Source organism: Xenopus laevis, chromosome 2S (genome assembly GCF_017654675.1).
Source record: "Xenopus laevis strain J_2021 chromosome 2S, Xenopus_laevis_v10.1, whole genome shotgun sequence".
NCBI classification, from domain to species: domain Eukaryota; kingdom Metazoa; phylum Chordata; class Amphibia; order Anura; family Pipidae; genus Xenopus; species Xenopus laevis.
The window spans coordinates 163,093,691-163,116,563 of NC_054374.1; the positions used below are offsets into that span (position 1 = coordinate 163,093,691).

The following is a 22,873-nucleotide window of genomic DNA, read 5'->3' on the forward strand; positions in this document are numbered from 1 at the left end:
AATAACAGAACTGGCTTCAGCTACACTGTCAGAAAGGGACAGACAGACACAGCTCTAACTAATCGTGCTTCACTTGCATTTTAGCCAAAGGAATAATTACAGGAGATGCGTTATCCAGAAAGCTCTGAATTACAGGAAGGCCGTCTCCCATAGACCCCGCTTTAATAATCATTTCCATTTGCTCTGTAATAATAACACAGCTTGTACTTGATCCCAACTAAGCTGCATAAATCTATACTGGTGGCAAAACAATCCTATTGGGGTTTTTTTTTTTAGCAGATTTAAGGTATGGTGATCTAAATTATGGAAAGATCCCTTATCCAAGAAACCCAAGCATTCTGGATAATTCATCCTATCCCTGTACAATAGAATCACATTTCTCCCAACATTTAAAATATGGAAAGCAGGACAAAAGGATCAGGAGCGAGTAGCGCAACAACAACAAATTGACCACGCCTATTTTGTGGCCACACCCCCTGATTACCATGTTTTACAAAATTGAAGTTTTAACACATCTCTGGGAGTTTTAGGGCCATGTTTTATGTGCTATAACAGTTTTAGTAATGAAGGTGAAATTGCCCTTTAAGCCGTGAGTCTCAGTTCCCCACAAGAGACTTGTTGTAAATAATTACAAATGTATCAAAGTGCAGGTGCTGAGTATTCTGGGCTCTCTGCCCAAAAAGCCTCTTATTTAATTAAGTTTCAGAAACTCAAGACTTTTTAATAAAAGGTCGGGACTGCGGGCTGAGCTGTCAATATTGGGACTGTGCTGCAGAAAATAGAACAGTCGGGAGGTAGAATTGCGCTTTGCCCGAAGTCGCCCTATATTTCGCCTTTGTCTCATTTCCTCTTCCTGTTTGAACAATAAAGACAATAATGTGCCTGTTCATCATTGGGGCTGGGAGGGCAGATCTATATCATGGATTAGAATCGATTCTCTACCCTTAACCAATAGATCATCGTAAGAGAAACAGCCGCTTGTAATTGTAAGACATTGGGGCTAAGGGCAAATATTTGGTGCAATTTGTCATGTTTGTCTCACATTTCCACATTCCGGCCCAGAATTCCATTGCTCTTGCACCTGCCTCTGCACAGAGATTTGTACCTGATACTAAACTGCTGAGAAATGGGTGCAACATATGCCCATGAGGGAAGGAGAGGAAAGTGGCAGGACCTGGGCAAAGATTTACATCATTAAATTGAATGTGGGCATTTTCTGTAGGAAAATCAAGCCAAGAATAGAAATCCCGATCAGACAGGACTTGTGCCCCTTGCACCGACATAGGCTGATAAACTGGCCTGGCACGAGCTGGAGGGAGAGTATTGTGTGGGGCATTGGTGCAATTGTGCCCCCTGTTTCTGCACTGAGGACTCTACCTAGAGAAATGTAATGATTCCTATTGTTGTGCCTGAATAAGAACATGAATTCACCAGCACGTGTGCCAATCCTCCCAGTGATGGGCACCTACTAGTTGTGGCTTTAATAATTATATCAAACAAACTGCACGGCTCCTATAATGATGGGTAATGATTACATGGCTGGCACAGAGTGGCACAGAGGGTATAACAATTTCATGGCTGGCCAGGGCCGGATTTACATAGTGGGCGCCCCTAGGAGGGGCCCCTGCAGGGGGACAGGAGCAATGGGGATTAGCGCATGGGAAATTTAAAAAATGATAGTATCTCCAGCGCATCCCCAGTGTTTTTGAAGCAATGTGGTGTGGTTGGGCAGCATGCCGCCCCCCTAAAATCCTGCCGCCCTAGGCCCGGGCCTAGGTGGCCTTTCCACAAATCCGGGCCTGTGGCTGGCACAAAGAGTGTAGCAATATCATGGCTGGCACAGAGGGTATAACAATATCATGGCTGGCACAGAGGGTTTTACAAGATCATGGCTGGCACAGAGTGGCACAGAGAGTGTAGCAATATCATGACTGGCACAGAGTGGCACAGAGATTGTAGCAATATCATGGCTGGCACAGAGAGTGTAGCAATATCATGGCTGGCACAGAGGGTATAACAATATCATGACTGGCACAGAGGGTTTTACAAGATCATGGCTGGCACAGAGTGGCACAGAGAGTGTAGCAATATCATGGCTGGCACAGAGGGTATAACAATATCATGGCTGGCACAGAGTGGCACACAGGGTTTTACAAGATCATGGCTGGCACAGAGAGTGAAACAATATCATGGCTGGCACAGAGTGGCACAGAGGGTGTAGAAATACCTGTTCCAAGCTAAGAACTGAGTAAGAGTAAAAACTGAAAGGTGGCGCTGGTAACTCTAGTAGCCATTCCCTGAGAGTACTAGCCATATTGTCATTGTTGATGTGCAGGGCCCTGACTCGCAGTGACTGGTTTGCCTGTGACTCACAGCCCAGGGAATGGGTTTGGCTCCTTATGAGAAGAATCTGCCCGAGACATTTCTTTTCTTCCCCTACAAGTAATTCGACTTGCTGAAGAAACAGTCGCCAAAGTGCAAATACAAACAAGGAAAATATGTCAATATATCAAACTTTACTCACCTCTGTGTCAGGTACAGGGACCTGTTATATGAGGTTTTCCAGATAACAGATCTTTCTGTAATTTGGATCTTCATATCTTAAGTCTACTAGAAAATCATGTAAACAAAGTCATGTTTAAAGGAGAACTAACCCCTTAAAAATCAATGTGGCTAAAAATGCCATATTTTATATACTGAACTTATTGCACGAGGCTAAAGTTTGAGCTTGTCAATAGCAGCAATGATCCAGGACTTCAAACTTGTCACAGGGGGTCACCATCTTGGAAAGTGTCTGTGACACTCACATGCTCAGTGGGCTCTGATTGGCTGTTGAGAAGCTAAGCTTAGGGCTCGTCACTAATTATCCAGCAGAAAATGAGCTTCCCTGGCTGTAATATAAGCTGATGCTACAGGTTTGCTGATTATTCAATTCTGATGCTAATTGCACTGGTTTCTGTGCTGCCATGTAGTAATTATGTGTATTAATTACTAATCAGCCTTATATTGTGACATTTCTATTCTATGTGTACTGTATATTGTGAGTGGCTCCCTAAGCTCAGTAAGTGACAGTAGCACAGAGCATGTGAATCAGTGAATCAGCAGAAAAGAAGATGGGGAGCTACTGGGGCATCTTTGGAGATACAGATCTTTACTGCTAAAGGGCTGTGGTTGCCTTGGGCTGGTACAGAAGCCCAAAACATCATGTACAACATTTCTACCTACTTCTTTAGTTAGGCTTTAGTTCTCCTTTATATATTGAATTAACTGTACCAGCCTAGAGGTTACTCAGCCCTCAGACCTAGAAATTATCCACAGCAGCTCCCCGTGTTCTGACATTACCTGAGTGTCAGTGGCATTGCACATGCTCAGTGTGTCCTGCGCTGGTGTCCAGACAATAAGCTTCGGGGTCATCAGAAATGATTATTAGCAAAAAGTGAGGTCACATGTCATAGAACCTGGCGCTACAGGTACATCCCGTACCCTTATCCAAAACCTATTAATCCAGAAAGCTCCGAATTACAGCAAAGCCGTCTCCTATAGGCTCCATTATAAGGAAATAGTTGTGTGTTTTAGAAAAATTTTCTTTCTACCTGTAATAATAAAACAGTAGTTTGTACTTGATGGGAACTATGAATCCACAGTGGTGGCAAAACATTCCTATTGGGTTTACTTAACATTTGATTTAAGGTATGCAGATCCAAATTATGAAAAGACCCCTTAACCAGAAAACCCAAGGTCATAAGCATTCGGGATAATAAATCGTATACTTGTACACGGCCGATTATTAAACAAATCCGATGCAGGCTGCACTGATTTCTGAGATGCCATGTAATGTCATTCTGTATTAATGCCCTAGAATTATTTCTCAGTTAAAAACAGTTATTGGTTCTTTTATTCAGAGTTCTTGCAGTTTCCTCTGTAATTCGGAGCTCATACCATAAGGTTACTTTACAACAGTTACAGTTACAACCTTTAGCAAGAGGTGGTGATCGAGTCAGCATTTATAATAGGGGTTGGTCACCTTTAAATTAACTGTTAGTATGATGTGCAAAGTGATATTCTGAGACAATTGATAATTAGTTTTCATTTTTTATTATTTGTGGTTTTTGCGTTATTTAGCTTTTTATTCAGCAGCTCTCCAGTTTGCAATTTCAGCAATCTGGTTGCTAGGGTCCAAATGCCCCTAGCAACCATGCACTGATTTGAATAAGAGACTGGAATATGAATAGGAGAGGCCTGAATAGAAAGAGGAGGAATAAAAAGTAGCAATAACAATACATTTGTAGCCTTACAGAGTATTTGTTTTCTTAGATGGGGTCAGTGACCCCCATTTGCAAGATGGAAGAGTCAGAAGAAGAAGAAGAAGAAGGGAAATAATTCAGAAACTATAAAAAATTAAAACGAATAGAAAAGTTGCTTATAACTGGCCATTCTATAACATACATTCACTTAAAGGTGAGTTAAGTATATAAAGCCCCGCGCGTTTCGTGCAAATCCGTGGGAAATTATAAATTCGTTGTTTGCAAACGGAGACTAAGGGACGTGACGCTCATGTATTTTGAATAACGGGGTCTCAGGAGAATTTCCCGTATCTGCTCTAATGAGAATGGTCTCTGCTCCAGCACAACAACGAGCTCTTGTCTTTCACAATAACCTCAGATACAAGAGGCGAAAGCCCAAAGGAATGTGATTCTTTCTGCTCCATCCCAAGTCCCGTCTGAACCTCCGAACACAATCAGTCCCTTTAGTTTCGCTTCAAAGGGGTGGTTGACCTTCAAATTAACTCTTCGGGGGTTATTTACAAACTTCGAATGCAAAAATCACAAATGTGTGATTTTTTTTTCCATAAAATCAGACTTTTAAAAAATCACGAATTTTTTGGAATTTATTAAACCCTGAGGATGGAAAAGTCAGAATCAGAAAATCCGGCATCTCAGACCTGTCGAGGTTGCATATAAGTCAAGGGGAGAAGTCCCAATGATTTTTTTGATGTGCGCTGGGTTTTCGTGCAATACCCCGAAGTTTTTGGGTGAAAATTTCAGTTTTCAAATTTCTAAAAATCGGATGAAAAATCCAAAAATATCGTAAAAATCAGATGAAAAATCTAAAAAATATTGAAAATCAGATTTATTTCCCTCAAAGCACATTTTTGCGAAAGTGTAATAAATAAGCATAAAAAAACCAAGTGGATTTGATCGGAGTTTGTAGCAGAAAATGTTGAGATAAATTCGGACTTTGATAAATAACCCTCTAAGTATATTAAAGAATGGCCAGTTCTACGCAACTTTTCAATTGGTCTTCATCATTTTTTTTATAGTTTTGTAATTATTTGCCTTCCTGGCTCTTCCCAGCTTTCAAATGGGGGTCACCGACCCCACCTAAGAACAAATTCTCTGTAAAGCTACACATGTATTGTTATTGTTACTTTTTATTACTCATCTTTCTATTCAGGCCTCTCCTATTCATATTCCAGTCTCTTATTCAAATCAGTGCATGGTTGCTAGGGGAATTTGGATCCTAGCAACCAGTTTACAGAAATTATAAACTGGAGAGCTGCCGAATAAAAAGCTAAATAACTAAAAAAACACAAATAATAAAAAAATGAAAACCAATTACAAATTGTCTCAGAATATCACTCTCTACATCATACTAACCGTTAATTTAAAGGTGAACAGCCCCTTTAATCCTTTAATGTCCCTGCGAATGAGATTTCTGGCTAATTTTCTCTAGTGACGGCCACTTAACCCTTTAGTAAATCTGCCCCATAGAATTAACTGACCAAATTACAGCAATTGCCTTTATATAAAATATTGCTACTGGTGTGATATAGAAACTGCTGATGGCATCAAATCCTTGCCTGAAATGTTTGGAGACTGTTTTTTCCCTTTAAGATATACAACTTAACTGTCTACTCTATATACATATATGGGACCTGTTATCCAGAATGTTTGAAAACTGGAGTTTTAAAGATAAGGCAATGTAATTTTGATCTCTATACCGTAAGTCTACTAGAAAATCATGTAAACATTAAATAAACCCAATAGGCTGGTTTTGCTGCCAATAAGGATTAATTATATCTTAGTTGGGATCAAGTACAAGCGACTGTTTTATTATTACACAGAAAAAGGGAATAACATATGAAATGTTTCATTGTTTGATTAAAATGTAGTCCAAGGAAGACGCCTTCCCATAATTCAGAGTGTAATGGATAACAGGTTTTCCTGATAAAGGATCCCATAGCTGCACTATAGATATCAATTGGTTCAGAGATAAAACACATTAAAAAAATGTAATCTTCTAATGCCCCATTTTGGCCAGATCATGGTGAAGTGGAGAAGTTGCAGCTGTGGGCTAAACAATTGGGACCCCTGGGAATGAGCAATAATCATTTGTAGAACTGAAAAAACATTTGGTGAAATAATAATTATGTATTATAAGGGATAATGTACCCCCTACTGTAAATGATAAGGATATTAGAAGTCACTGAGGGGTTGTTCTGTGACCATATAAAGGCACAAGGCTGCAGGCTGAGTTATACAGGGAACTCTGAGTATCACTCATGTATTATAAGGGATAATGTACCCCTACTGTAAATGATAAGGATATTAGAAGTCACTGAGGGGTTGTTCTGTGACCATATAAAGACACAAGGCTGCAGGCTGAGTTATACAGGGAAATCTGAGTATCACTCATGTATTATAAGGGATAATGTACCCCCTACTGTAAATGATAAGGATATTAGAAGTCACTGAGGGGTTGTTCTGTGACCATATAAAGGCACAGGGCTGCAGGCTGAGTTATACAGGGAACTCTGAGTATCACTCATGTATTATAAGGGATAATGTACCCCCTACTGTAAATGATAAGGATATTAGAAGTCACTGAGGGGTTGTTCTGTGACCATATAAAGACACAAGGCTGCAGACTGAGTTATACAGGGGAACTCTGAGTATCACTCATGTATTATAAGGGATAATGTACCCCCTACTGTAAATGATAAGGATATTAGAAGTCACTGAGGGGTTGTTCTGTGACCATATAAAGGCACAAGGCTGCAGGCTGAGTTATACAGGGAACTCTGAGTATCACTCATGTATTATAAGGGATAATGTACCCCCTACTGTAAATGATAAGGATATTAGAAGTCACTGAGGGGTTATTTTGTGACCATATAAAGGCACAAGGCTGCAGGCTGAGATATACAGGGAACTCTGAGTATCACTCATGTATTATAAGGGATAATGTACCCCCTACTGTAAATGATAAGGATATTAGAAGTCACTGAGGGGTTATTCTGTGACCATATAAAGGCACAAGGCTGCAGGCTGAGTTATACAGGGAACTCTGAGTATCACTCATGTATTATAAGGGATAATGTACCCCCTACTGTAAATGATAAGGATATTAGAAGTCACTGAGGGGTTCTGTGACCATATAAAGGCACAAGGCTGCAGGCTGAGTTATACAGGGAACTCTGAGTATCACTCATGTATTATAAGGGATAATGTACCCCTACTGTAAATGATAAGGATATTAGAAGTCACTGAGGGGCTCTGTGACCATATAAAGGCACAAGGCTGCAGGCTGAGTTATACAGGGAACTCTGAGTATCACTCATGTATTATAAGGGATAATGTACCCCCTACTGTAAATGATAAGGATATTAGAAGTCACTGAGGGGTTGTTCTGTGACCATATAAAGGCACAAGGCTGCAGGCTGAGTTATACAGGGAACTCTGAGTATCACTCATGTATTATAAGGGATAATGTACCCCCTACTGTAAATGATAAGGATATTAGAAGTCACTGAGGGGTTATTCTGTGACCATATAAAGGCACAAGGCTGCAGGCTGAGTTATACAGGGAACTCTGAGTATCACTCATGTATTATAAGGGATAATGTACCCCCTACTGTAAATGATAAGGATATTAGAAGTCACTGAGGGGTTGTTCTGTGACCATATAAAGGCACAAGGCTGCAGACTGAGTTATACAGGGAACTCTGAGTATCACTCATGTATTATAAGGGATAATGTACCCCCTACTGTAAATGATAAGGATATTAGAAGTCACTGAGGGGTTATTCTGTGACCATATAAAGGCACAAGGCTGCAGGCTGAGTTATACAGGGAACTCTGAGTATCACTCATGTATTATAAGGGATAATGTACCCCCTACTGTAAATGATAATGATATTAGAAGTCACTGAGGGGCTCTGTGACCATATAAAGACACAAGGCTGCAGGCTGAGTTATACAGGGAACTCTGAGTATCACTCATGTATTATAAGGGATAATGTACCCCCTACTGTAAATGATAAGTATATTAGAAGTCACTGAGGGGTTGTTCTGTGACCATATAAAGGCACAAGGCTGCAGGCTGAGTTATACATAGAACTCTGAGTATCACTCATGTATTATAAGGGATAATGTACCCCCTACTGTAAATGATAAGGATATTAGAAGTTAGAGGGGTTGTTCTGTGACCATATAAAGGCACAAGGCTGCAGGCTGAGTTATACAGGGAACTCTGAGTATCACTCATGTATTATACTAACACTATTATATTGCTGCAGTAATATTTACATGGTTACGGATTCTGCTAAATGCTAGTGATACAACTCAGTGTAACGTCTCGTAATATTTCTGTTCTGCTGATTAATCTCCTTGTTGTTCTCACTTCCTCCTCTCGCCAGATGGAAAGACAATAATTGTTTCCTGGAGACACAGGGAAGGACATCAGTTTTTTCTTCAAATAAAAGGGCAAATTCAGAGTTTGGTTTATGACTTTAAGTCTTGATATTAATGGGTAGTTCTGCTGATCTCCTGCCAAACTGCCAATTATGGACCATAAATTCTCACCAAAACTATTGCAGGTGAAAATAATGGGCAGAGGGAACCACAATGCTGCCCATTACTGTCAATGTAAGTGACTGACACCTAATTCTACATTAACTGAGGATAATTCTGCAGGAACAGCCCCCAAACTTTGCTCAGACACTCAACCGCCTGGACTATTGGTATTATCATTATATATACTGTATATTATTATTGGTATATTGTATATTGTATATATATATACTGTATATATTATTGGTATTATCATTATATATACTGTATATATTATTGGTATTATCATTATATATACTGTACGTCTGTAGCACCAAGATCAGTCCCTGCACAGCTGCCGCCCAGCTAATCTCTCGGTGTTAATGTTTTGTGCAGCTGATATTAACCTTTGCCCAATATTTGTATTCTGGGAGGGTTAAACCTGGGAATTCGCTTGTTAAAATGCTCAGCTGTTTGTTGTACTGGGGAACCCACAGGTGCCAATTATTGGTCATATTGATACTTTGTTATATTAACCACATATTGATCAGATTTAATCACGTGTCACTTATTCTTACTCACGGGGTCTGTATATAGTGAATAAAGTACCCCCTCTTGTAAAATATAAGGATATTATAAGTTACTGAGGAGTTTCATGACCATATAAAAACACGAGGCCGAAGGCTGTCTTCATCTTGCCCTACTGTCTCCATATTGTCCTTCTGTCTCCATCTGGTCCTACTGTCATCATCTTGCCTTACTGTCTCAATCTTTCCCTGGTGTCTCCATCTTGCCTTACTCTTGCCATCTGTCCTTCTGCCCCATCTTGATATGCGGTTTCCATATTTTCCTACTGTGTTCAACTTTCCTTGCAGTCTCCATCTTGTCTCCATCTGGTCCTACTGTCATCATCTTGCTTTACTGTCTCAATCTTTCCCTGCTGTCTTCATCTTGTAATTCTGTCTCCATATTTTTCTGCTGTCTTCATCTTGCCCTACTGTATCCATATTGTCCTTCTGTCTCCATCTGGTCCTACTGTCATCATCTTGCGTTATTGTCTCAATCTTTCACTGGTGTCTCCATCTTGCCTTACTCTTGCCATCTGTCCTTCTGCCCCATCTTGATATGTGGTTTCCATATTTTCCTATTTTCTCCATCTTTCCTTGCAGTCTCCATCTTGTCTCAATCTGGTCCTACTGTCATCATCTTGCCTTACTGTCTCAATCTTTCCCTGCTGTCTTCATCTTGTCCTTCTGTCTCCATATTTTTCTGCTTTCTTCATCTTGCCCTACTGTCTCCATCTTGTCCTGATGTCTCCATCTGGTCCTACTGTCATCATCTTGCGTTATTGTCTCAATCTTTCACTGGTGTCTCCTTCTTGCCTTACTTTTTCCATCTGTCCTTCTACCCCATCTTGATATGTGGTTTCCATATTTTCCTACTGTGTTCAACTTTCCTTGCAGTCTCCATCTTGTCTTTCTGTCTCCATCAGGTCCTACTGTCATTGTCTTGCCTTACTGTCTCAATCTTTCCCTGCTGTCTCCATCTGGCCTTACTGTCTTCATCTTGTCCTTCTGTCTCCATATTTTTCTACTGTCTTCATCTCGCCCTACTGTCTTCATCTTGTCCTTCTTCCTCCATCTGTGCTTCTGTCCCCATCTTGACCTGCTGTCTACATATGTTTTCATCTGTTTTAATTTTGCCCTACTGCCTCCATCTTGTTTTACTGATCTTACAGTACAGTTGTTACTGTATCTATTCTGCTCTGTAACCATATCTTGTATAAAGTATTTCCCAGCTTAGGTTGGCAGATCATTGATTACAATGGACTCCTCTTCTCAGATGGGCCCTCACTATATAGAGGAGGAAGGAAAGGGTGGCAAAAAGGTAGATAGGACACTAAAGGTATTTAACAAAATGTTTATTAGCAAACACCACAGTGTTATACTCACAGCATTTGCAGTAGAAGTATGAAAAAATATAAAGGTGTAAATTTACAGCTTTAGGTTATTGGCGAGTGGTCTGTATCACCCCCAGTATAAATATTCAGGGAGTAAATACTAATCCAGACTCCCTTTCAGTACTAAGGTCCAGTAATGCCTGAGAGATCTACCTCCAGTTATAAGACCTTAGGTGGAGCACAAGGCTGTTTTTATAATTAAGTCTCACTTTCTTATGTTCCTAGAACATAAAGTGACTCCTTTATCTGTGTAATACTTGTTCACAGGGTCCCTGTTATCCCACTTTTCTAAAGCGGTTGACGTTTTAGGGCATTTCCTCTTCACTGGTCCTCGTTGACACCAGGCTCCCCAGCAGACAGCTACACAGGAAGGAGACTAAAGAGGAAGAACCGGCACTTCCCGATCAGGGAGATTAGTCACAGAGCAAAAAATCTCCTCTTCTTCGGGGCGACTAATCTCCCCCTGAACTGCCTCCCGCAGGCTAGAACCTAAATCTCCAGCGGGATGGCACTAGGAGAGGTTCATTTTCCGAAGTCGCCCAAAGTTGCCTCGTGAGGCAACCCCTATATTGGTGGCCATTGTAAGTAGGAACTACACAGGATGTTTATTCTGGCACCAGAAGCAAAGTTAATTAATAAAGACTTGTAACAATGGAAACTCTCTTCCCGAGGATCACAATCTCGTACCCAATCACTATTGAAGTAGTGAACTAGGCCAGTGTGATACTCTCCCACCCAAATACCCAAACTTAAGAATAGAAGGAAATATTAAAGAGATTCTGTCATTTTTATGGTTTTGTTTTTTTCCCTAAATGACACTGTTTACACTGCAGATAATTCACTCTACAATATAAAATGTCATTCCTGAACCAGCAAGTGTATTTAGTTATAATATTGGTGTGTAGGTGCATCTCAGGTCATTTTACCTGGTCATGTGCTTTCAGAAAGAGCCAGCACTTTAGGATGGAACTGCTTTCTGGCAGGTTGTTGTTTCTCCTACTCAATGTAACCGAATGTGTCTCAGTGGGACCTGGATTTTACAGCTGCCTGGTAGATCTAAGAGTGTTGTTCTTAGATCTACCAGGCAGCTGTTATCTTGTGTTAGGTAGCTGTTATCTGGTTACCTTCCCATTGTTCTGTTGTTAGGCTGCTGGGGGGGGGGTGATATCACTCCAACTTGCAGTACAGCAGTAAAGAGTGACTGAAGTTTATCACAGCACAAGTTAGATGATTGGAGGCACCTGGGAAACTGACAATATGTTTGCTCTTTTTAAAATTTGATTTCAGTGCAGAATTCTACTGGAGCAGCACTATTAATTGATGTGTTTTGGTAAAGAAAACTTTTCCCATGACAGTATCCCTTTAAGTAGGACATTTCCACGCCATAGGGGAATTCAACCATATGGATCTCTACAGTATTCCTAAAAACCCCATGAAAACCGAAATATTTTTTTATTTTTGCATTTGGGTTATAGATGTTTTGAGGAAGTGTATTTCTTGGTAATCACTGTTTCTACTTTGTTTTAGGCAAAAAAAAGAACACGGCAGCCTCATCTTGCTTTATGACTGGGATCCTAGATCATGCCACATATTAATTCTCCCAATTGGAGAGAGGGGAGGAGGAGTCAGCAGCAGCCAATCCGGATGATTGTCTAACTACAGCCAGTCCTGCTTGTTATTTACTGGAGAATGCACCCACCAACCTACACAGACAATTCCACATGCCAGGAACGCATTCACATCTATTTAACATAGGGTGGGGTTGAGATAACTTGAACAACATATTTTTTTTAAGAAAAGAATGTTTCTTAGAATTCCCAAATCAGTAACTAAAATAGAGACTGTTTTGTTACGTTAAGTAACTAAAGGCGGAACTGGTGTTTTCTCTCTCGCCTCCACTTCTCTGGTGAATTATTTACCTGCCTGAAGTTCTTTCTTTTCATAGGAAACCCAATGTGGCTTTATATGATGTAGGTGAAGGGGTGCCGTGGCATGCTGGGACATTGCAAACTGTCATTCAGAATGAGATGAACAAACCTTTCAAATCTTGGGGTACCCAGGGTACAAATAAACATTCACCCCAAATCTCCTCCTGACTGGCCTTCAGACTGGGCCCCCTTAGCTCATAACAAGGTTACAGATATATAGAAACATTGGGGTGTCACCCTGCTATAGTTCCAGGGGTACCCAGGGCACAAATAAACACTCACCCCAAATCTCCCCCTAACTGACCTTCAGACTGGGCCCCCTTAGCTCATAACAAGGTTACAGATATATAGAAACATTGGGGTGTCACCCTGCTATAGTTCCAGGGGTACCCAGGGTACAAATAAGCACTCACCCCAAATCTCTCCCTAACTGACCTTCAGACTGGGCCCCCTTAGCTCATAACAAGGTTACAGATATATAGAAACATTGGGGTAACAGTCACCCTGCTATAGTTCCAGGGGTACCCAGGGTACAAATAAATACTCACCCCAAATCTCCCCCTAACTGACCTTCAGACTGGGCCCCTTAGCTCATAACAAGGTTACAGATATATAGAAACATTGGGGTAACAGTCACCCTGCTATAGTTCCAGGGGTACCCAGGGTACAAATAAACACTCACCCCAAATCTCCCCCTAACTGGCCTTCAGACTGGGCCCCTTAGCTCATAACAAGGTTACAGATATATAGAAACATTGGGGTAACAGTCACCCTGCTATAGTTCCAGGGGTACTCAGGGTACAAATAAACACTCACCCCAAATCTCCCCCTAACTGACCTTCAGACTGGGCCCCCTTAGCTCATAACAAGGTTACAGATATATAGAAACATTGGGGTGTCACCCTGCTATAGTTCCAGGGGTACCCAGGGTACAAATAAACACTCACCCCAAATCTCCCCCTAACTGACCTTCAGACTGGGCCCCCTAAACACAGTAAAATGACCTCTGAGGGGGGATAGATTCTGTACTACATACAATATATATATCTAATATACAGAACTGTATCCATTATAGTAAATATAATTGCTGTAAGACCCAATAAAGGAGACCATGTGTTATTCTTATTCAGAATTCAGATTATGGGGTGTTCATGTAAGGTGATCACATGGCTAAAGATTCCCCAATCAGCAGACTCAGGAGAAGCAGTGGAACAATAACTTCACTTGTCAGACAGACCGTGCGTCGGCAGCCTCTAAATGTACAAACCCGAGACCTGGACTCTTCCCTCCTCCCCACAATGGGCCCATTTGTCCACTGGTTTCTATAAGTTTAGGCTAATTGTGACTGAGTGTAACACACCTTGTCGGTCTCTTGTTCCAAGAACAATTCAGCTGGATATTCAGTAACTCCTAACTCTCCACACAAAGAATATTTAATTTTTGGCATCTGTCCCTGCCCCAGTGGAGCTGACACTCTAATTGCTCTGCCATGGGCACACACTTGGGACATTTGCATTAAAGGTTCAAGGCTATACCTCTATATTATCTACATATAATTACCTTTTCCTCTGGGCCAGGCCCACATTAAACACTTCAGTGATTGGCTGGATCTGCTGCATATCTCTAATTAACTGCTGATTAAAGGACAAGGAAAGTTAAAATAAAGAAGGAGGTAGAAATGTTGTACATGATGTTTTGTGCTTCTGTACCAGCCCAAGGCAACCACAGCCCCCTAGCAGTAAAGATCTGTGTCTCCAAAGATGCCCCAGTAGCTCCCCATCTTCTTTTCTGCTGATTCACTGCACATGCTCTGTGCTGCTGTCACTTACTGAGCTTAGGGACCCACTCACAATATACAGTACACATAGAATAGAAATGTCACAATATAAGGCTGATTAGTAATTAATACACATAATTACTACATGGCAGCACAGAAACCAGTGCAATTAGCATCAGAATTGAATAATCAGCAAACCTGTAGCATCAGCTTATATTACAGCCAGGGAAGCTCATTTCTGCTGGATAATTAGTGACGAGCCCTAAGCTTAGCTTCTCAACAGCCAATCAGAGCCCACTGAGCATGTGAGTGTCACAGACACTTTCCAAGATGGTGACCCCCTGTGACAAGTTTGAAGTCCTGGATCATTGCTGCTATTGACAAGCTCAAACTTTAGCCTCGTGCAATAAGTTCACTATATAAAATATGGCGTTTTTAGCCATATTTGTTTTTTGGGTTTAGTTCTCCTTTAACGGCTGGACTTGAGTAGGGGGGCCCCTAGCCATTAAGGGGGTGAGATAAAATGATCCTAATTACAATGTCGATGAGTTTTGTGCTGGGGAGGGGGGAATATGAGAATTCACCCTTCTGATTTGTTGTGATTATAACAAACAGGGGGCCTATGGGAAAAGTAAAAGCTGAACCACTAATAGATAAGAATGATGGATAAATAACATGCAGGGGTCAGGCCCCTTTAAAGAAACTTAATTAGAAAGACAAGCCCCCTACCCCCTACTATAAATACAACTGGTCCGGTCTTTCTAGACCCTCCTCTAAACTGGTTCTGCGGAAATAATTCTTTTCACCCCTGGCAGATCCTTCCACATTTCTCTGCCCCGCAGGGAGGAGCCGCACAGTTGGATCTGCTATAGGAGCTTATTGAGCGAGTAGACTTTGTACCCAGTGTTCCTTCCCTATCCCCCCATTATAATAGCACCCCACTAACCTGCTGCAAAATAGCTGAATGCTTTGCATTGTGGGTAAAAAAACAACCCATAAAGCAGTGGAAGGAATTTGCCCTGTGCATGTGACACTGCCTTAATATTTTATTGTTTTGTTACTGCACCTTTAGCTTTTAGAATCACTCTATATCATTAGTAGGGATCTACTAATACTCAAGTAGAAGCAATGTAGCAGAAGTCACACTTAAAAGATAAGTAAGCCTTTAAAGGGGAAGTCAACCTCTTCAGCGCTAAAATCCACCCCCCACCCCCTTGGGGGCGTTGCCATTGTCAGAGTAACAAGAGACGGTTGTGCTGAGCAGAGATACATAGTTACTGTGCAGGAGGGACCACAGAGCATGGTGGGTAATTATCAACACTCCCATTCTTTCTCTGTCATTTCCCAGGATTTCTGATAAAATCTTTCTTTTGCTGAGACTTTTTGTTACTTGATGCATTTTCCCAAAATTACAAAGGGGTAGTAAACCCTCCTGCATGGCACTCTGGGACTACAAATACCAGAATACTATAGAAAGAGACTTGAGGCATGCTGGGAGCTGTAGTCCAGCAACAGCAACATTGTAGTCTTAAAGGGGTTGTTCACCTTCAAACTAGTTGGTTTCAGATAGATCACCAGAAAGAATGACTTTTTCCAATGACTTTCTATTTTCTATGTGTGACGGTTTTTCTAATATTGAAGTGTAAAGTGTCATTTCTCTCCTTCTGAAGCAGCTCTGGGAGAGGGGGGGGGGGCGAGTTCATTTGCATGACATGATAATTACATGGTCCAAAGTTGTTAATAGCCTTCCTGGCATTTGAGTTTTTTTCGGAGGAAATTTCAATTCGAATTGTGTTTGTATCAGATTCGAATACGAATTTTTGGGTCATTCCCATTCGATAGAATTGTAGACGTTCCAATGTTTTCATAAATAACCTCCCAGTTGAATTCTGCATACATTCGAATTTATTCAAGTAATACAAAGTCACATACATTCGAAATTCGACCTTTGATAAATCTGCCCCTTAGTGTATAACTGTCATCATTCATGTCTTTACTCAGGTGCATAACTTTGTATTTATTAACATTGCACTCAGTTGTCAGATTTCTGCCCAATTTTTTCTTTGTTCAGCCTCAAACGAGTCCTCCTGCGTCACCTTCTCCTTATTGAATTGGGTTAATCGGTTAAAAAGAACATCTTCATTAGCCAATTCCTCATTGATCAACCAATTTGCTTGACTCCAACACCAAGGCCTCCTCACCCTACTGTGCTACATTTTTTTAATACAGGTATGGGATCAGTTATCCAGAAAGCTCCAAAATACAAAAAGGCAGTCTCCCATAGACTCCATTTTATTCAAATAATCCAAATTTTTTTAAAGACGATTTCCTTTTTCTGTGAATAATAAAAATGTACTTCTAATTAATCCTTAATGGAAGCAGCCTATTGGGTTTAATTAATGTTTCAATAATTTTCTAGTAGACTTAAAAGGATAGATAAACCTTTAAAATAAGTGAATGTAATCGATGAGAGTGCTATTCTAAGCACTTTTGTAATTTACATTCATTATTTTGTTTTTATTCCAAGATATTAAGGGATACATGTAGTGTTAATATGAATGAATTTTGTTACAACAGCGCCACCTGCTGGTCAGTTTCCCACCAGTCTGACCAGCAAGTAGTCAAGGAAGTTGTCAGGAGAAAGAAAGAGGCTGATGTTCTTCTGCTTAGGAAAGATGTGAGAAAGGTTTCTAATTTTATTCCTAAGCAGAAGAACATCAGCCTCTTTCTTTCTCCTGACAACTTCCTTGACTACTTGCTGGTCAGACTGGTGGGAAACTGACCAGCAGGTGGCGCTGTTAATTCATTCATGTTAACAGTATATGTATCCCTTAATATCTTGGAATAAAAAAAAATGAATGTAAATGACAAAAGTGCTTAGAATACTTTCACTTATTTTAAAGAGTTACTTGTCCTTTAAGGTATGAAGATCCAAATTACAGAAATATCTGTTAACTGGAAAGCCCCAGGTCCCAAGTATTCTGATAACAGGACCAATACCTGTACAGTTATATGATCTATAATCGGAAATGCTTGGGACTCGGGGTGCATGTCATCTATTATCTGGTTGTGGCTTTGGCCAATTACAGGTGTTTTTACTGGATTTGACAAATCTTTAGGTATTTATTTGGCCATAGACTTAAAATCAGGTCATTTAAAAGGTCAAGGAAAGGCACACAACCCCCATTAAATCCAATCAACATGTTTATTCTTCAGGTTGGTGTTTCTTTTAGGAAAAAACTGCACCATCCTGGGGAGATACCAGTGCACCACAATATTACCCCAATTCCCAGGTTGGTTTTTGCAAAGTGACATGGCAGCATAGTGCTCCATTAGTACTTTCCCTTGCTCACTTCAGTTTGTTTATCCAGAGAAGGGGTCATTGTGCAATTAGAAGCAGTATGGTATCAGGCCAAGGATCAGGGGTGTAACTACAGAAGAAGCAGACCCTGCGGCTGCAGGTGGGATCCAGAAGGTGTAGGGGCCCATGAGGCTCTAATTAAGGAGTAATTTAAATTTAAAACAGGACTTCAGGAGAGTTTGGGTCCCACAAATGATTCTGCTGTGGGCACAGTAACATCTAGTGATGCCACTGCCAGTTATGGTCAGTTCTATGGTACCAACTGCCAGTTGACACTATGAAATTTAAAAGCCAATCTGATCATTGCTCTATCAATATTCTTGCAGATACTTTTTATTACAGAAAAGCAGCAGATCAGTCTAAAATTAAAATAATAAGAGATGACAACACCTGTACCCCCCATACACTATATTTCTGAATTTCCTGAATCGTACATTTCATGAATCATTGAAATCACTAAGCTTCACCATAGTTTCTTTCATTCTGGCAAATAGATAATGAAGGGCTGATACATACCAGACCACACTCCATAGATAGATGTAGTAAAAAAGTATGTATTAAAGCAAAAACATCACAATGAAGCCCAACGCGTTTCGTGCCTTAGGTCTTCAAGAAATACTTTTTTACTACATATATCTACGGAGTGTGGCGCGTTAGGCTTCATTGTGATGTTTTTGCTTTAATACTTTTTTTTACTACATCTACAGTATCTAGAGTGTGGCACGTTAGGCTTCATTGTGATGTTTTTGCTTTAAAGGACAAGGAAAGGCAAAAAAGTAAAATCCCATTTTTACTTTCTTTAATGAAAAAGAAACCTATCTCCAATCTACTTTAATTAAAAAATGTGCACCGTTTTTATAAGAAACCTGACTGTATGCAGTGAAATTCTCCCTTCATTTACTGCTGTGGATAAGAATTGTCAGACGGTCCCTAACTGCTGATCAGGGAAACAATCATACTTATGAACAGCAGGGGGAGCTCCCGCCTTACTTCCCAGCCATGCAGAACTCAAGCAGCTTTGTTTATGACGATCCCTAAGCAGCACAGACCACACTGAGCATGTGCAGGGTCAGGCAAAGATATATAACAACGTTCAAGATGACAGCCCCCTGTGACCAACTTTGAAAGTATAAATCATTTGTTTAATTAGGCTTTGTGGTGCAGTAAGTTCATGCTTATGTTTAGTATATAAAATACAGCATTTCTAGCCTTATTCTATTTTAGACTTTCCTTGTCCTTTAATACTTTTTTTTACTACATCTATCTATGGAGTGTGGCGCATTAGGCTTCATTGTGATAGTGTTGCTTTAATAAATACTTTTTACTACATATATCTACGGAGTGTGGCACGTTAGGCTTCATTGTGATGTTTTTGCTTTGATACTTTTTTTTTTTACTACATCTATCTACAGAGTGTGGTCTGGTATGTGCCAGCCCTTCATTAACTATTTGCATTATTTGCCTCCCTGAGCTGAAGGTCTGGGGCTTGAGCAGCTGGACCTCCCTTTTTTTGGGTAAGTTAACCCCATCCTTCACTGCATTCGACACTTTTCGTCTTTATTGTAAATGTTTTTCTTTCATTCTAGCCCACGTACACATTGGGATCCTTGTTGAAGCTGAATTTATTTGAAAATCCACCAATTCTTAATCACATACATTTTTTTTTAATATTTTAAACAAAAATAGAATCTGCGGAGACAATGCAGCAAGTACATGTACAGAATTGCTTTCATATTGTTCACTTTCCTTCCCGGCTTCCTCCGACCAACTTTACTTTTATTTACACGGTGAGCGCTGGTCAACAGCACCCAATGCTTTGCCTCACTTCAACCAGGCGCCAAACTACTAAGGGCGTTGGATTCTATATGTGGCCAATCGTTGGATGAGGGAACCACTTATGTTCAACCTGCAGTCTCTGGTTATGAGACCACGACTCCCAGCATTCCCTCATAGCTGCAAATAGAACAACCAGCCCCAACGCTCTTGGGAGGTGAAGTCCAGTAACAGCCAGAGGCCAATATTAAAGGGGAACCATCACGAAAATATAATATTAGCTTCATGTTGAATTAAGTTTCTAAAAATAATCAATTAAATATTCCGCATCATTTCTGAAATAATCAAGTTTATCTTCACTATTCCTCTCTCATCATATGTTTCTCTTCATTCTCTCTTCATGCAGCAGTTGGGTGTCAGATATTCACTGACAGTTAGATCCAATATATCTTATAGGAGGGCTTCCTTTCCTAGCAGATGTATTAGAGCTCACTCAAATAACTGATTACAAACAAAATAACAGAATTTTGCACAAATCCTGCATGTAGAGAGACATGATGGCTGGTGAGTTTAATAGAGTGAGCTCTAATACATCTTCTAGGCAAAAGGAGCCCCCCTATAAGATATATTGGATCTAACTGTCAATGAATATCTGACACCCAACTGCTGCATGAAGAGAGAATGAAGAGAAACAGATGCTGAGAGAGGAATAGTGGAGATAAACTTGATTAATTCAGATACAGTACATCATTTTTAATTGATTATATTTAGAAAACGTCTTAATTCAGTATGATAAAGCATATTTTACATTTTTGCGATAGTTTCCCTTTAAAGTATTTAATTCTAAGACCTCCACATGTTACAGAACTTTAACACTACATTGTCTGGCCCAGAACATGTATATTTTTCCTATTCATGGTAGGGATGCACCGAATCCAGGGTTCGGTTCACGATTCTGCATTTTTCAGCAGGTTTCAGCCGAATCCTTCTACCCGACAAAACCAAAATGCATATGCAAATTAGGGGAGGGGAATCGTGTGACTGTCAGAAACAAGGAAGTAAAAATGTTTTCCCCTTCCTACTCCGAATTTGCATATGTAAATTAGGATTCGGTTCGATATTTGGCCGAATCTTTCGGGAAGGATTCGCCGAATCCAAAATAGTTGATTCAGTGCTTCCCTTATTCATGGTCATCTGATTTATAGCCAGAATAGGTTTGTGTTTTAGGGACAAAATTGAAAAAAATAAACATCTTCCCTTGTAAACGTAAAATGTATGGTATAAGCTTATGGCACTTTTTATACAATTTTTTTTTTTGAGTGTGAAGATTTAGGTCTCTGCCAACAAAGGGGCTTCATTATAAACCCATCTCACTCGTCTTAAAGGAAAATACACAATGAAAGCAATTCCTGACATTCATTTTGTTTTGTCTGAAAGGCATTACCATGTCGAATGTAAAATAATGACCTGCCAAGCACAAAGCGATAAATTCCTTTCCCCGTAAATAAATGGGATTTAAAATGTAGTGCTTCCCACCCTCCCCACTTGCAAAATCCCAGGCACAAAATGATGTCTACGGGGACTGGACGCGGACCAAACCATTAAAAGACTGATAAAATGTGGCGCTTCCCATTAGCAATATACGGACTTAAAAATATTTAGTGCTCTGTATGGAATAAGTTTCATATTTAAAAAAAAAAAAAAAAAAAAAGGAATTTTATACATTCATACGTAAGGTGTTTGATACATTAATTGTTAAACTGATAATCATAAATAAATAGAAATAATACATAAGGAATGTCTACTGCAAACATAATATATATATATATATATATATATATGATTTTCAAAGGTGGGAGGAGGTAATAAAAAGTGTTAACGTCAATTACGGTCTATATAGGTATATGTGTGTGTCCAAGCAGAAGAAATTAAAGTTCTGATTAATGACAAGGGGCTTGTGTTTTGGATTCACCCTCTTACAGCCCAAGGGAAGCGCCCGCAATGTTACCGCTGTTTGAGAGCTCGTTTCACTTCACCCAGCAGAGCCAATCACAGCGCTTAGCATTTGTGGGTCCTCTTATCTTAACTGTACCCCCTCTATAAGACCGGTACCATGACTCTATATGACTGAAGACGAGTGGCTGGAATACATCAGGTCCCTTTCCAACTATCTTCTAGGGAAAGCTTCGGGTCTTTCATATCCGCCGCGACTTGTTCTTCGGCCATTCCCGTGGAAGAGGAGAGCTTTACAGCAGCTTGGATTGAACTGGAAGTAGGGATTTTGTTACTTAGCGTTGCCTTTTCTAAGGGTGATCCCCCCTCCAGCTGGATTACATGAACTGCATCTGCACAAAAAGGAACGGAAAATGGCTTTAATGAATATCTCAATGTTAAAGTAGAAAATGATAAAGAAGAAAACTAATACAACAAAGATATAATCTCTTAAAGAAGAAGGAAAGTTCCAATTCAAGAGGTGGTGCAATGCATATGCTAATTAGGGTTCGGACTCATTTTTCGCTAAGAATTCAGAGGTTCGGCTGAATCCAAAATAATGGATTCGGTGCATCCCTACTAGAAAGTGTGCCCAGCCCGTGCAGTTTTCTGCCAACCGGAGCATCGGCCTGGGGTATTGAGTAAATGTGGCCATACACGGGCCAATAAAAGCTGCCAAAAGACCCAGGTCAGCAGCTTATCGGCCCGAGCGTGGGGCCCCCCAACGGGCTTCCCCGATCGACATTGGCAGGGTTAAAAATCCCGTCGGATCGCAGCCGCATCTGTTCATTGATGTGGTCCCACGATCCGACTGCCTGTTTTGCCTGCATTATGATCCGATCATTGGGCCCTAGCGCCCATGATCGGATCAGCCAGATACCACCTCTCTCATTGTGGGCATATCGGAGAAAGATCCGCTCTTTGGCGAAGTCGCCAAACGAGCGGATCTCTACATTTATGGGCACCTTAAATTATTACAATCCTTAGGAGGCGCCCCAACATTTAGCACCTTCCCCATGGATTGTAACTTAATTCTCATTTAAATAGCATTGTTTAAATCATACCAGAAAGTAATTTTAGGGTAAATATCCCGTTTAAAGGGAATAACTCTGTTTAAGAGATACTGTCATGGGAAAACATGGTTTTCTGCAATGAAATCCATTTCTCAAAAGAGCAAACAGATTTTTTTTATATTTAATTTTGAAATCTGACATAAGGCTAGACATATTGTATAGTTTCCCAGCTGCCTCC

General features: G+C 40.4%; 1 protein-coding gene across 12 annotated transcripts in view; it reads right to left on the minus strand.

The window, feature by feature from the left end:
- Window positions 1–20,916: 20,916 nt before the first annotated feature.
- Window positions 20,917–22,873, minus strand: part of picalm.S (phosphatidylinositol binding clathrin assembly protein S homeolog) — a 110,748-nt gene continuing 108,791 nt past the window's right edge. For all 12 annotated transcript variants that reach the window (XM_041584610.1, XM_041584609.1, XM_041584615.1 and 9 more), the window contains one exon: window positions 20,917–21,975. Coding sequence is in view for 2 of the 12 variants with exons in the window: in XM_041584611.1 (XP_041440545.1) it covers window positions 21,961–21,975 (15 nt within the window). In the remaining 10 variants the exon portion in view is untranslated. The remainder of the gene's footprint in view (window positions 21,976–22,873) is intronic.